This window comes from Pelodiscus sinensis, chromosome 31 (genome assembly GCF_049634645.1).
Source record: "Pelodiscus sinensis isolate JC-2024 chromosome 31, ASM4963464v1, whole genome shotgun sequence".
NCBI lineage: Eukaryota > Metazoa > Chordata > Testudines > Trionychidae > Pelodiscus > Pelodiscus sinensis.
This window is the reverse complement of record NC_134741.1, coordinates 4,654,304-4,669,928: the sequence shown is the minus strand read 5'-3', so window position 1 is coordinate 4,669,928 and position 15,625 is coordinate 4,654,304. Positions and strand designations below refer to the sequence as shown.

At 61.4% G+C, this 15,625-nt stretch overlaps 1 protein-coding gene across 1 annotated transcript; it reads left to right on the top strand.

Annotated features, from left to right (window-relative positions):
- Positions 1–639: 639 nt before the first annotated feature.
- On the top strand, positions 640–15,417 carry LOC142821623 (zinc finger protein RFP-like). The gene is made up of 8 exons (XM_075913179.1): positions 640–1,742; positions 2,028–2,123; positions 3,174–3,404; positions 3,754–3,776; positions 4,510–4,622; positions 5,312–5,332; positions 5,591–5,617; positions 12,590–15,417. The coding sequence occupies exons 1-8, from the start codon at positions 1,326–1,328 to the stop codon at positions 13,147–13,149; spliced, it is 1,488 nt and encodes a 495-aa protein (XP_075769294.1). The 5' UTR covers positions 640–1,325; the 3' UTR covers positions 13,150–15,417.
- Positions 15,418–15,625: the final 208 nt, after the last annotated feature.

Genomic DNA, 15,625 nt, shown 5'->3' with positions numbered 1-15,625 from the left:
AGCCAGTTGGGGGAACAGCAGCTGGGAGGGGCAGAGTGGGGCTGAGTCTCAGTGGGGGGGGGAGGTGACTCTACCCTCTATCCCAGTTGACCCAGTTGTGCCCTGTCACTGGCACAGAACAGCCACGTACCCGCCCAGGCCTTGGCTGTGTCTGAGCAATGGGGGCAGCCACCCCCTGGGACCACAGGGCCTGAGCTTGTGTGGCCTGAGGAGAGGGGAACGCAAGGGGCTGGAGCAGGCGTCTGTGACCACTCTGGGTGCTGCCCAAGGAAATGGGGCAACAAAGCAGAGAGCAGCCCCCTGGGGGGGGGGGGAGGGTAGCATCTCTTATCACCCCCATTCTCCACCCCACCTGGGGCAGTAAAAAGCCTGTTGGAGGTGGCCAGCCCTGCCTTAGCAGCTGGGGGACCCTGGTCCCCAAATGGGTCCTGGCTCTGATGATCATAATGATGGGGTGAGTCACGTGCCTCAGCAGCATGTTGCTTTTATTGGGTGCAAAGGGGAACAGAATTTGATTGTGAAACATGAGGGATAAATGGGGGGATTAATCCCTTTGCCCCTTCAGCCCGCCCCCCCCCCCCCCCCCCCAAGGAGAATGACTCAGGGCAGTAGCTTCCTTTCAGGAAGGGGACTACGCTGCAATTAGAAGCTCTGAGGAAAACCCCAGACCTGAGGATTTTCTCTCAGTAATGTGGGACCAGCCTGTTGATGACACTGAGCAAAACCCCAATGCATCCACCAGACAGTGAACACACCCAAGAAAGTAGGAGCAAACTATCTACATAGACACCCCAATCCCAGCTCCCCAGTCCCAGCTCACAATAAGGGACACAGTCCTTCAGCTCCTGCCTACGCCTATAAACAGGAGCACCACCAGCTTCTGGATGCCTTAAGAAACCCCTGGCCCTGTAGCATCTGAGAGACTAGCAAAAAATCTGGAGAGTGTCATGAGCTTTTGTGGCACAACCCACTGCCTCAGACAACAAACACGGAGCAGGGGGAGGTGCCCATAAAAGCTTGTTGGGTTTTAAGCTTCTTTTAGTTACAGACTAACATGGCTCCCCCTGAGACTTTTAACCAGGCAAGGGTCTGTGTGTCTGTAACTGCCTGGGAGTTTTCTTAGGTAGCTTGGTGCTTGTTTGGGGTATTTCTGGGGCTCTGACTTCTGTGGCGTTTTTTTTTTTCTTCATTTCCGTCCGGCGAGTGTGACTGGCTCCCAGTTGTGCAACCTGCTTTTAAAAAAAGAAGGCAGCTTGAACAGGCTACGCTGCTTCCTTACTCTCAGGAAACGAAACTAACCTGCAGGGTCAGGTTGCAGAGTGGCCATGGCTGCCGGGGACCTGGCCGGGAGCTTCCAGGACGAGGTGACCTGTCCCATCTGCCTGGAATATTTCACAGACCCGGTGACCATTGAGTGTGGGCACAACTTCTGCCGGGCCTGCCTCAGCCAGTGCTGGGGGGAGTTGGAGCCGAACTTCTCCTGCCCCCAGTGCAGAGAGACCATCCTGCAGAGACACCTGTGGCCCAACTACCAGCTGGGGAACCTGGTGGAGCTGGTGAAACGCCTGCGGCTCCCGGCAGGACCAGCACCCAAGGGGCAGCCAGGGTGCGAGAGGCACCAGGAGGCCCTGAAGCTTTTCTGCCAGGAGGATCAAGACCCCATCTGTGTGATATACAGAGAGTCCCGGGAGCATCGGGAGCACACGGTGGTGCCCATCGAGGAGGCTGCCCAGGAGTGCAAGGTAGGGACCAGGCTCTGCAGGACAGGGAGTTACAGGAGCAGTTTCTCTGCAGCGACGGAGCCCCCTGTGTGTGTCTGACCTGCCCTGGGTAAAGCCAGGGGCCTGCCTGGGAACTGCACCCAGTCACATGGGGCTGGGCCAGGCCCAGCAGCGCTGCTGGGCAGTTACCGTGGGCTGGAGAGGGGGGGACCTGCTCCCCCAGCCTCACTGCTCCGTGGCGCTGTTCTTGCTGGGCATGAGCCAGTGGCTCCAAGCAGCCCCCAGAGCCGCTGTCTGTGTTTGCAGGAGCAAATCCTGAGCCGCCTGCAGCGTCTGTGGGAGGAGAGAGACGCGCTCCGGGGCCTGGAATCCGACTGGGCCGAGGAGAGCGAGAGGCTTCTGGTAGGTGCCTGGCCCTGCCCAGCCGTTTTGCATTGGGGCGGGGGGGGGGGGGGGGGAGGGGGAAGCAGTGACAGCAGGGGGGGGTATGTCTCTGTGCTGGCTGGTGTCTGGGTCATTCAGAAGGTTAAAGAGTTTCAGGGTCGGTGCAGGGACACAGCTCAGAGTCACCTGAACCCATGGGGGGCAGCCTCCGCTAGGGTTGCCAGATGGTTTAACAAAAAATACCAAACAGCCCCCTTCTCCCTCCAAAAACAAAACACTGGGAAAAAATTATGTTGAGGAAAAAAAAGGGGGGAGACCAAAGTTATTAAGCAAAAAAAAAAAGGGGGGGGGGAAGGCGCTTCACCTTTAAATGGCCCCGTACTCCTCACTCCCCACCTGCGCCAGACACGACAGGGGAAAATTGTCCCTGCCTGGCTTCCATCCAAGGGAAATAGGAAATACTGGACATTTCACATGTCTGGTATTTTAGGAGTTTTTTTACCAAGTGGGAGACCCGAATAACAGACGGGTCAGGCAAAAACCGGACACGTGGCAACCCTAGCCTCCACTCGCAGCTACCTGGTGTAAATCTGGAGAGTGACCCCACTGTGGTTCGGGTCAGGCTCCTCTGTTACCCTGGTGTTAGTTCCCACTGGGGTCAGTGGGTTCACCCCCGGGTAGCTGGGAGCAGCCTCTGGTTCTGCCTCTCTCCTGCGGAGGTCAGGGGTGAGGCCTGTCAAAGTGCTGCATGTGCCCAGCTGTGGCAGGGTCAGGCTGAGGGGAGATCTGTGCTGACCCCCGGGTGTGAGTGTCAGACACCCCAGGGATGCCAGTGGCTGGTTTGGGCCCCATTTCCCACGGCCTGGGCTGCACCTCAGTCTGTTGGTGTTGTGACAGAGGTTGGGGTGATTTTCGGTGACACTTTTGCCCTGGGACAAGTCCTGGGCCAGACCCAGCCGGCCTGGCAAAGACACAGAGTGAAACGCTCTGCACAGCCCGGACAAGGCCCTGCCGCTTCCCACGGCCCCTCTCACTCGTGTCCCGGCCCTGCCCGCTCTGCGCCCCCAGAGGCAGACAGATGTGGAGCGACAGCTGGTGCGCTGGGAGTGCCAGCGGCTGCGGCAGTTCCTGGTGGAGCGAGAGTGCCTCCTGCTAGCCCGGCTGGGGGAGCTGGACGAGGAGATTGGAAGGAGGAGGGAGGAACACGCCGCTCACCTGGGTGAGGAGATTTCCCGGCTCAGCGCCCTGATCTTGGAGCTGGAGGAGACGTGTCGGCAGCCGGCGCTGGAATTGCTGCAGGTGAGATGGGGTCAGATGTGCTCAGAGCCCAGTGTGGGGAGGGGACCCCCTGAGTCACTGGGGGCTCATAGGGTAACTCAGCGCAGAGAGCAAGGCCCGGGGTGGCTGCAGGGCTGGGGCCCTAGGGCTGCAGAGAGGCAGGAGTTTGGCCCATTGGGAAGGCTGATGAAAAAGTGGGCCTGGCCCCCTGCAAAGCAGCTGATGTAAAAGGGGCTCGACTCCCCCTAGCACAGCCCTTCAGTGGGTCTGCCACCTGGGGGAGCAACCTGTGGGGCAGGGGAGCCATTTGGGGCAGGGGCTGAGCTGGGCCATGGGCACTGACTCTCTGCTCTGTCTCCTTCCACTCTAGGGTGTGAGAAGCGCCGTGAGCAGGTACGTCCGGGCTCCATCTGCCCCTCACCCCCTGTCATGCTGGGAGCAGGCTCAGAGCCCGGGTTGTGAATCCAGCCCCAGCCTCCCACCATGGGACTGCCGTACCCTCTGAACCCTGCCTCCTCTGTACCCACTGCCCTGGGGCCACTGCCGCTGTGGGGGTGTGAGGCACCCTGGGGGGGGACTGCCCCACAGCTCTGGGATGGGCAACCCTCCCCGGGGGCCGGGCTGGCTCAGGGGAATATTAATAGGGCTGAGGCCTGTCACCCCAAGGGTCCAGCTGGGACCCGGCCCCAGCTTTGGCTTGGCCCATGAGGGGGCCTCTGGGGAAAGAGCCAAGTGTCCCAGGCCAGGCCTTGGGGGGAGTGTCCCCATCCCACAGTCCTCACCCCATGGCGAGTGACCCGGCCCCTGGGGGCTGAGCGGAGAAGCTGAGGAGCGGCTGGGCCTGGAGAACGGGCCCCTCTCTCAGCCATGGGAGTGGCCCAGCCAGGTCCTAGGGGGGCACATGGGCCAGGCCGGGTGTGCGGGAGCTGGGCCTGGTGCTGCCTGGGCTGCTTTCCCTCTGGCTGGAGAGAGGCCCCCAGGCTGTGTCCGCAGGAAAAACTCCCTGGGCAGCCGAGGTCCAGGCCCTGTGAGCTCTGCCTGTGGCCCAGCCCCCACCCGCTCCCCTGTCTGGCTTGGGGGGGGGGGGCCGAGGCAGGAGGCCAATAACACCCTCGTGTCTCTGCAGAGGCGAGGCGGCGATGTCGCCGCATCCTGCGCCCAAGTGCCCGGAGCTGGAGCAGAGAATCCGGGACTTTCCAGGAGAGAACAGTCTCCAGGGGGCCGTGACGGGATTCCTGGGTACGGGGCGGCGCTGCTGGGGGCTCCTCTCTCACTGTCTGGGGGTGTGGGGAGGGCCGTGGAAAGGCCCAGCCGGGTTCCTGAGACTCCAGGGTCTGCTCCTGGGGGGCTGGCAGGTTCCTGAGCCCTGGAAGGGAGGGGGGGGCGGCGGCGGCGAGCTGCTCTGAGCAGAACGGCAGGATCCCAGCGGGATGTGAATGGCAGAGAACAGGCGCGGGGAGTGAAGGTGCCTCCCCTGCTGTCCCTGCTGCCGAGCAGAGAGTCCCCCAGCCCAGCCTGCGCAGGGGGAGGTTTCTGGGGACGCTGGGAGCTTGTTGCCGTGGGAGACGTTATCACAGACTCAGGGCTCGAGTCCCAGCCGCGCGCCTGGGCCCGGTGTCTGAACCCCTTGGGCCAGACGCTCAGAGCTGGGCAGGTGCCTGGTGAGTCACACAGGTGCCTGGTGGGAGTTTCAGAATCCCCAGAGCAGCTGGGCCCCTAACTCCCTCTGGTGGCCATAGGAGTTGGGCACCTCTCCTGTTCTTGTGCGTGTGAAATCCCAGGGGCTGCGTGGCTGGGGATGGAAACACTTGAGAGAAGCTGGCTCCGGGGCCTTGCTCCCCAGGGACCCACTGGCAGCGCTGGGCAGAGCTGGGCTGTGAGCCCTGGGCACTGCCTCCCCAGTGACGGGTTTTTCTCTTCCCTTGCAGGGGCGCTGGCTGCGGAGAGAGGTGAGGATCCCAGGCGCTGCCCTAGGGCTGGGCAAGGCAGCTGCTGGGAGCCTGTTCCCCCGCCCGGAGCAGCTCCATGGTTGGGCGGGCACGAGGGGATCGGTGCAGAGGGGAATCCAGCTGGGGAGTGTGGGACAGAGCAGCCGAGGGGAGACAGAGGCTGTGGGGAGCCAGGGCAGATCCGAGGGTGGTGGAAGGAGCCAGGACATCCCTGCTCTGCGGTGGGAATTCTCACCTCTCTCTCTCTGCTTGTTCCAGGACTCAGGCGAGCCCGAGGATTCGCAGGTAACTGGCCTTGCACTGCTGTCGGTGACTCCAGCTCCCACCCTTGGGAGAGACTGGCTCCCGGAAGCCCCCCCACCGTGCCTCGGGCACCGTGCCTGGGAGATGGCCCGGCCCTTGGGGAGCAATAACCCCAGACCCTTGGGCCCACCCCTCTGCAGGGACCCCGCAGGCAGGGGCTGGGAGCCAGGGTGCCTCACACACTGTGCTGGCAAAGCTGGAGCCTGGGGAGAGGCTGGGGGGGTGTTATGGAGCCGGGTTGTGACTCCAGAGCTAAGGCCAGGAGCCGCTTCCCAGCTGAACCCTGCTCATCCCCCCTTGGCCTGGGACAGGAAGCGGCTTCCTGGCAGGGTCCCCTCAGCGTTCTGCAGCCTGGGAAGAAAACTCCGGGCGTGTCAAGTCAGTGGGGCTGGGCTGAGGGCCCGTCTCCTGTTTAAACAAAAGGGCTATGTCTGTACTGAACTATTTTGTGCAAGAAATATGCAAATGAGGCAAAGCATGGAATATTGCCATGCCTCATTTGCATAATTAATTCAGCTTCATTTTTGCACACGAGGTTTTTGCACAAAAAGGCACTGTCTACACCGCTCCTTTTTGTGCAACAGTCTCTTGTGCAAAAAGCGGCCGCTCGTAAATTATGCAAATGAGGTGTGGTGGTATTCCACGCTTTGCCTCATTTGCATATTTCTTGCACAAAACAGCGCAGTAGCCAAGGGGTCTGTCTGCTTGGCCCAGGGCAGTGAGTCTCCAAGCCGCGGGGAGCGCACAACAGGGGGGTGGCTGGGTCAGCACAGGCCAGGTGCAGGCCCTGATACATGGGGGGGGCTCAGTAGAGAAGGTCGTGTGAGATCGGCAGTGACAGCCCCCCAAGCTCTTCAGGGCTATTTAGTGCTGGGGCACGAACCCCACAACCAGAGTTTGCCCCTCCCGGCTCTGGGACGCGCTGCCCACCTGTGTAGCCAAACCTGCCATGTCTGCAGAGCCCGGTGTGAGACCCCCAGCGCGTCTGCCTCAGGGCTGGACGAGGGGAGCCAGGAGGGTGTCTGGGGCAGTTGCTAGCTGCCCTCCTGGGCTCTATGAGGGGGGCTGTGTGGCCAGTGCCCGCGCTGGGAGACGCCGGGGCAGTGGTAGAGGGTCTGTGCCGCTCGCAGGGCCCAGGGGACACGTCGCTCTGGGCAGAGAGTTCAGGCTGGAGCCGAGTCTCCACTGGCAGCCGGGTCTGTGGGCTGAGATCAGGGCTGGGGGGATTTTCCTGGCCAGGGCACGTTTCACAGCCGCTCTGGAGTGTCCCAGCTGGTGCCCTGAGCCCGGCCTCCCCGTCACCGCGCGGGGCTGGGGCTGGGGACAGTCCCTCCCTGCCGGTCACTGGGGCCTGGGCGCCTCAGCTGCTCAGACAGGTTTGCAGAGGGGCTGGGCAATCGGGTGCTAATGGTTCATCGGCAGAACAATTCGATTTGGGGTCCAGTGAAACTGCTCCCGGCCCCAGGCTGAGTTTGCTGGCGAGTGTCCATGGACAGAGCCAGGTGCCGCCGCTTCCCTTCCAGCCTGTAGCCCAGGGGCGGGGACCCAGCTGGGAGCCCCAGGTCCCTTCCCTGTGTGGGGCAGGGCAGGGATGGGAATGTGGGTCCCCCCTCAGGTGGGGGCTGGAACCGCTGGGCTCCGGGGGTCTGACGTGGGGTCCCTCAGTCTCTGCTGCTGCAGATGCTCCCCTGGGTGTAAACACGGCCCAGAGCCCTGGGCAGAGTGTGGGGGTGAGACTGGCTCTGCAGCACAGTGGGGCAGCCCCGTCTGGAAACCCAGAGTCCAGCCCCCAGCTCCAGTGACCTGCAGTTACTGACCCATAACTCAGTGAGGGGAGGGGCACGGCCCCGGCACAGCAGTGTCTGAGGCCGTGGGAGCCGGGTTCCCTTGCACCGATGCAGCTGCCCCCGTGCAAACCCCCAGTGCAGCCACGTGGGTGTGAACTGGGACTGGCCCCCAGGGCAGCTTCTCCCAGGTGGAGGGGCAGGAAATGGGGAAATGGCCCCTCCCCTCCCCACTGCCCTCATTGGTAACTGCCCATTGGTTTGCAATTGCACCCCCGCCCATCCTCTGCTGCCCTGCCCCTCCTAGGAGCCCTGGGGGAGGGGCTGGGCCAGGGAAGTGGAGACCTGTCCCTCCCCTCCTCTTCCTCCTTCTGTCTGTCCTTACGCTTCACCCCTCGATCCCCCTGGCACCTGCCCTTCCCCTTCCCCTCCCCCACACCCTCCTGGTGCCTCCCCCTTCCCTCACTGCCCCCCCAATGCCTGCCCCTGCCTCCTTCTTCTGTGCCCAGCCCCTCACCGCCCTCTGCCCCGGTTCTCCTTACACCCCCTGCATCCTCACATGTGACTTGCATCATGCTCCCCCCTTTCACTCCCTCTGCCCCAGCACCCACCCCGCTCTCCCCTCCCCCTCCCTTTTGTCTGCCCGTCCCTTCCCCCTTCTGTCCCCTGGCACCTGCTCCTCCCCCTCTCCCTGGTGCCCTCCCTTCCCTTGCCCCCTTCAACCTCCAATAGCTGCTTCACACCTGGCCCCTTGTTGGCCCTGGTGCCTGTCACACTCCAGGCTGCACCCCTGAGCCCTGGCACCTTCTGCTTGTACCCTGTAGCCCCTGGCATCCACCCTTCCCTTGCCCTCCCACCCCCTGGCACCTGCCCCTCTTCCCACCCCTCTAGCCCCTGGCATCTGCCCCACCTAGGCCTCAGCATGAGCCCTTCCCTCACCCCCTGTGCCTGCCCCTTCCCTCACATCCCCACCCCCTTCCACCTTCCCTTTAATTCTGCCCCTCCCCTCTGCCTCCTGACACTTGCACCCTCCCCCTCCCCAAACCACTGGTGCCAGCCCCTTTGTGCTCCCTCCTCTGGCCCCACCTCTCCCTGCTGCTTCCCCGCGCAAGTCCCCACCGTTGGCCCCCTTTGGGTCCCCTAATGTTTTCCCCTTCCCCTCCCATCTCCTCTAGCTCATTGGTGTCCTCCCCTCCCCTCTGGATTCCTGCCCCTCCCCTCCCCTTCTTCTAACCTCCACTCACCTTTCCTCTGCCCCCCTTGTGCCCTCCCTTCTCCTCACCCAACTCTCTTCCCCCCTGTGCTGCCCTGTTCCCTGGTCCCCACTCTGCCCTCTGGCGCCTGCCCCTCTGCTCTCTGCCCTGCTTGCCTCTGCCCCTCTGCTCAGCCCCCCTCCCTCCCTCGGGACTGCTCCTTCCCTGGCCCGTCTCTGTTCTCCTGGCACCCACCCCTCATGTCCTTCCCCCCTTGATAACCACCTTTCCCTTGCTGCCCTTTTGCCCCCTGGGGTCTGCCCCCCCATCCCCTTCTCACCTCTCTCTTTCCCTTTGTCACCTGCCTCGTCTCCCACCCCCTCCTTGCCCCTGGGGTCACGTGAGGCCTGGAGGATGCTGGCAGGGGAGGAGAACGTGAGTCAGGAAGTGTCATTTCCCCTACACTGCACACAGGAGCCAGGGGCACCCAGTGACGTGACCAGGCAGCGAGACTGACCCACACACAAGGCAGCGTTTCCTCGTGCAGCGCAGTCGGCCGGCGGGACTCTGCCGGGGGTGAGGTGAAGGCCAAAGTGACAGCATGGTCAGAAAGAGCAAGATCCGTTCACGGAGGGTCGCTCCGTCCCTGGCTCTGAGCCAGGTTGGGCAGGGATGCGCCAGCCTGATCTGAGTGTCCCCAACCTCTGTGCGCCGGACGCTGGGAGTGGGCGACAAGGCAGGGATCACTAGACAATTCCCCCTCTGCTCATTCCCTCTGGCTGCTCCAGGCGCTGCAGTGGCAGGAGGCAGGACACTGGGCAGAGGGACCAGGGGTCTGGCCCAATATGGCTGATTTTGCATAAATATTAATTATAATAACAACACAGTCAACACAGAAACTCCCCCAGACACTGGCCTGTCGCACTAGCGATGTCGTGACACAACGACCCTGGCAAATAGTGAATTTTAAAAGTCTTGGCCTCCTAGGAAACATGTTTTTCTATCAGATTCCCAGGCACAAAGCAGCAGGCTGGAGTCTCTGACACACAGTCCCACAGACCCATGTTCTGGCTGCTGCTGTTTCTGCGCCACCGTTCCCTCTCCTGCTCCGTCCCCAATCGCCCGGCCCCGGCACCTTCTGCTGCCCACCCCCAAGTGCCCTCAGCCCATCCCTCGAGGTCCCACAAGATCTGGGAATGGCAGCTCTAGGTGGGGAACCTCGCAGCTAGTGCAGGCCGGGCTGCCCCCCTCTCCCGCACACAGACACTGTCCCCAGCAGGGCTCAGCCCTGAGAGCTCTGTGACTGCAGCTCCAGCTGTCACTGAACCAAGCCAAAGGCTCCGTGTGGTCCAGGCAGCTCTGTCTGCACGGGAGAGAGGGGCCAGCAAACCAGGCCTGTGGTGCTAGGAAACCCCTGGGCCACCGGCCCTCATTTCACTAGCATCCAGCAGCCCCACCCCTGCTCTCCAGCGCAGGATGTGGGGGGGTGGCCAGGGCTTAACGTGTCACTGGAGAAGTGCCGGGCTCCAGCATGTTTATTTTCCCAGCTGATGAGTGAAGCCCAGAGGTGCCAGGGCTGGGAAGTGCCAGGCCCAGAGGAGGCCAAGTGCGTCTGTATCTTAAAAACCAACGAGTGCTCCTGTAGCACCTGAGAAACCAACAACAAATCTAGTAATTTTTAGGCTGGAGGGCGCTGCAGGACTTTGTAAGCCCAGAGGTGCCGGGGCTGGGAGCCCAGAGGGGCCGGAGCTCAGCCCTGGCAAACCCCAGCACAGATTCGGTGCTGAGGGTCCCTCCCCCAGGCAGGCCCAGTCCAGCTCTGCTGCTGCCCGTCACTCAGACAGCTCTGTGGGTCGGTCCCCAGGTAGGGCAGGCATGTCCCTGGCAATACAGGCTGGGCCTGGCCAGGGCTGGCCCAAGGCATTCTGGCGCGCGGGGCCACCACCGGGTGCACAGCACATGCGCAGGCCCGCCCATGGGGAGTGGACCCACTCCCCCTAGGGTGTGCAGGCCTGCGCCCGGGGCACACGCCGTATGCGCGGCCTGGCTATGTGTAGGGCCCCGCAGCCATGGGATGAAGGGCGTTGCTGGCCGGCACTGCGGGGATGCAGGCAGGCCGGCGCTGTGGGAGCCGGGTGCACGGTGCCTGATGGCAGCTCTAAGGGACACCGCACGCCCCTTACAGCTGCCATCAGGTGTCCCCCATCGGTTGGCGCCCCGGGCAGCTGCCCACCTCACCCATGCCTCCGTCCGGGCCTGGTACTGGCATCATTCCAATCCAGCTCCTCATGAACTGTCTGGGGAAAGGGGGGCTCATGCAGACCCTGCTTACACATCAGTGGGTCGGCCAGGGCAGCTGGACCAGCCCCATTGACACCGGCACAGACAGCAGCCGGGAGAGCTCATCCGGGCCCTGCTGTCACACCTGCCCTGCACGCTCAGGGGAGAGTCAGGAGCCACCCAGTGGATTAGCAGAGCGTTTGCATGGCCACAGCCCGTGTGTCTCCTGGGCGCGCCTCAGTGCACGTCACAAAATGTATTCCGCACACGGCTAGGAACAGCTGGAGGGAGCACTGGTGTACACCTACCCCCCCGGGGGTCCTAGGGAAATCCCAGCAGGAACCTGCCCCTTCCTTCACCCCCCTCTGTCCTCATGGTGCCTGCTCCTCTTACCCCCCCCAATAGCCCTCTTCTGCCCCTCTCATCTGCCCCTCCCCTTCCCCCTTCCAGCATCAGCCTGTCCTTCCCCTGCCCCACTGACACCTCCCCACCCCTCCCCTGCCCTTTCCCTTCACTGTTTCCCCTTGGCCTTTGTTAGCCCTGGTGCCTGCCCCATTGCTGCCAGCCCGTCTGCTCCCCCTCTGCCCCCTGCCTTTAACCCCTCCCTGACAGGTGTCCAACCTGCTCTTCAATATCTCCAGGGATGGAGACTCCTCAACCTCCCCAGGCAATTTACCCAGTGTCTCACCCCCCCGACAGGCAGGAACTTTTTCCTCATGTCCAACCTAAACCTCCCTTGCTCTTGTTTAAACCCCTTGCTGCTTGTCCTGTCCTCAGAGGCCAAGGGGAACAATTTTTCTCCCTCCTTCTTGTGACACCCTTTTAGATACTTGAAAACCGCTCTCATGTCCCCTCTCAGTCTGCTCCTTTCCAAACTAAGCCCAATTCCTTCAGCCTCCCCTCCTAGCTCATGTTCTCTCGACCTTGCATCGTTCTTGTTGCTCTTCTCTGGACCTTCTCCAATTTCTCCTCCTCTCTCCTGAAATGTGGGGCCCAGAACTGGACACAAGACTCCAGCTGAGGCCTGATCAGCGCAGAGCAGAGCGGAAGGACGACTCCTCGTGTCTCGCTCACAGCGCTCCTGGGAATCTGCCTCCCTGGGGCCTGCTCTTCCCTTTGCCCCTCGGCCTGCCTGGGGTCTCCTCCCTGGGCCCCCCTTTGGGTCCTGTGGTGTAGGCCCCACCCCATCTCTGCCGCACTGGTGCCCACATCTCCTCCCCCCTCTGCCTCCCTAGGGCCTGCCCTTCCCCACACCCCTCTGTCTGCCCCTCTGCTCCCTTCTTCCCCCTCTGCCCCCTGGTGCCCACCCCTCCCTCTGCCCTCCTTGCATCTGCCCCTCCACCCAACCCCCCAGGGGACTGCCCCTTCCCTCACCCCTCTGTGGCCTTGTGCCTGCTCCTCTTGCCCCATATTGGCCCTACGGTGGCTCCCTCCCCTCCACCCCTCCCCTTCTGCCCCATCATCTGCCCCTCCCCCTTCCTCTCCCAGCATTACCCTGCCCCTCCCCCCACTGTCAGCTTGCCGCCCCTCCCCCGCTCCTCCTGCCCTTTTCCCGCTCTGTGTCTCCTCACGGGCAGAGGGGCCTGACTCCCCTCAGGTAATAAGCCCCCCCCCGCACAGCGATTAACGGGGGGGCAGGTTAATTTCCCAGGGACCCGCCCCTGCCCCCGGCCCTGACTCTGTGACTCTCTCCCCAGTGGACGTGACGCTGGATCCAGACACGGCAAATCCCGACCTCGTCCTGTCTGAGGATCGGAAACGTGTGAGACACGGAGACACGCGCCAGGATCTGCCCGACAACCCCGAGAGATTTGACACTTGTCACTGTGTGCTGGGCGCCGAGGGGTTCACGGGTGGGAGGTGTTACTGGGAGGTGGAGGTGGGAGACAAGACTAAGTGGGACCTGGGGGTCTGCAGGGAATCTGTGCGCAGGAAGGGGAAGGTCACACTCACACCTAAGAACGGATACTGGGTCGTGTGGCTGAGGGACGGGGGATACAAGGCCTGCACCTCCCTCCTAACCCCCCTCCCTGTGAGCGCCAGGCCCAGCCGGGTGGGGGTTTTCCTGGACTACGAGGCGGGCGAGGTCTCGTTTTACAATGTGACTGACGGGTCCCATCTCTTCACCTTTACCGACACCTTCTCCGGGACGCTCCGCCCTTTCTTCAGTCCCTGTCTCAACGCCGGGGGCACCAACGCGGCTCCCCTGACCATCTGCCCGGTGCCAGCCCAGGCAGGAGGGAATCCCTGCCCCTGACAGTGACCCCGCGGCACCGACTGGCCCCTCCCAGCGCTGCGGCTCTTCCCCCAGGGCAGGGCCGGTTACTGCAGGTACCTGGATGTTTTGTGCCAACCGGTCGCTGCCCCTTTCCCTTTGCAACTGGAGCCTCCAGTGGAAAACCGGACACCTGGCAGCCCAGCCCAGGCTGGGGATGGGACCCCCTGGTTGGAAGGAGCCCAGGCTGCTTTTCCCCCCTGACCCAGGTTTGCTCCACCCCAGCACAGGGTGAGGCTGGTAAGAAACATGGCCAGATAGCGGGTGGGGTTTGCTGCCCTCACCTTGCCCCGTCCCCTGCCCCAGATGAGGGCGGAGGGGACTTTCACTCCTGTCAGAGTGTTCTACTGCTGTGAAATCTCAGTGTCAAATATGAAAGAAAAAACGTTTTCTAATTTAGAAACTTGTTATTGTAACAAGGTGTCAGCACAAGAACCTTTTCTTTTACAGTTCACCAACTTTTTATTAAAAATCTATTTTTAGAAATGGAATTTTTGACCTTTTTCTTCCCTTACAGCTATATCGATGTTTGACTTATTTACAGGGCATTGTGTGTATGTCAGCTGTGGCACTTCAAGCAATCCGAAACATTTCTGCGAACACAATTCGTTATGGCATTGTCAGACTGTCATGAATCGACCCACCGTCTCCCCCCCTCATCTCTGGCTCCTTGAAGTGGGAGCCGGACCGGCTCGAGTTCACAGCCCTTTGTGGGGCAGAGTGGGGGGTCTGGGCCCACCCTCTCTCCGGACCCCGACCCAGGACCCTAACGCCAAGAGCGTGGCTCTTGGCGGTAGCAGGGGTGTGTGTACCCCAAACACACCTGCTCCCGGGGTTCATGGCCCGCCCTGGGCCGCTTCCACTCCGCCGGCGTAACGACCCGGCGTCTCTCTTCTCCTCCCCTCCTACTGTCCCATGCTCCGTACTCCCTCTCCTCCCGCAGTCCTCGTTCGTGTCTTCCCCCTTCCTTGATGTCCTGTCTCCCCCTTTATACCGTCCTCCCTCCCCCCGTCGTTCCCAGGCTCCCCCCACTTCCGAGTTTTCCTCCCGGTCCTGTCCACGCGCGCCCGTGACGTCAGCGTCACTCTCGGGCGCACGCTGATGACGCGCCTCTTCCCCGGCGTCCGGCACCCGCAGACCCTTCGCCCTGGCCCGTACCTTGCGCCGCTGGTGAGTGGCGGGGTTGCTTCACCCCGTCACACAGACTGTTCAGTGACAATGTCCATGTGTCATAACCAGTGCAGCCACACACATGTGCAGCTGCTCCCTCACTCTCTTGCCCTGACCAGCTCTCTCTAGAAAGCAGGGCTCATACACCCCATACTGCGCTGCACCTTTGAACATTCACAGGTGAAAAAAACATAGAATGAATTAACCAATCTCATTAGATTCACGTGATTTTATAATATTCTTTGAATTTCTGGCTGCATTAACTCCTGCAATTTTCAACTGTCTAGCTACAGATTTCTGGTAATCAAGATATGGCCCCTCCTTGCCTGCTCTTGCATCAATTAACACCGCTCTGTCCTCAGCCTGACATCCTGCCTTCCTCTCCATAGAAATCTTTGCTGCAATATCCTGTTTAGTTTATTTTTCTATAGAAATATTATTCGCAGCCAGCGTGCATTGATTTCAATGCAGTGTTGGGCTCTTCATGTCCTTGGTTATAAAGACACAACAAATGCAGTTTGGTAAAGAAATAGAGAGGGGATTCTTTTACCGAGTCACAACAAATTAACTTAATTGTATTAAAGATGCTGGCACATAATGACTCCTAACATGGAGTGTGGTGAAGTTTGCTTTCTTCCCAGCCACAAATCAATGGAAAAGATCACAGTTTTGTTTGTCATACATTTAGGGGATGTCTGCACAGCAGCGTTATTTCAGGATAACTGACTTTATTTCGAAAGAACAACATGCGCATTGCAACAGCGAGCCGTTACTTCGAAGTAATGTCGAGCAGGGGGGGCCGTGTCTCTTGTGGCGGTGGTTTGCTAGGCCAGTGTGGACACCCCGGGCGTTAGAGGGGTGGGATCCTATAATCTGTGCAATCACGGGCCAGGGTAGATGTGGCAGAGCTGGTTATTGCGAAGGCCACAAAGAGATTTACGTGTCCTCGGAACACGTGTCCTGCACTCGAAGGGATTCTCTACCCTGGCTGAGGGACAGCGCTGAAAAGTGCCGGGCAGCGTTCCCTCTAAGGTGTGCACCTGCACAGCCGTGCACAAAAAATTCTCCACCCACCTCCTTCCCTCCTCCACAGAGGTGAGTGGCGCATGCTCTCGCGGGCGGGGGCTGCTGTGGCCCTTGTGGTGGGGGGGTAGGGGGAAATAGAGGTCCTGGTCCAGAGACTGAGGCCTGCATTGAGGTCACATGGTGGCAACCTGCTCCGGCCATGTAGTGAGGGGCCAGGGCCCAGCTGGGGCTTGCTGGGGGGCTAGTGCCTGCTGCGTGGTGG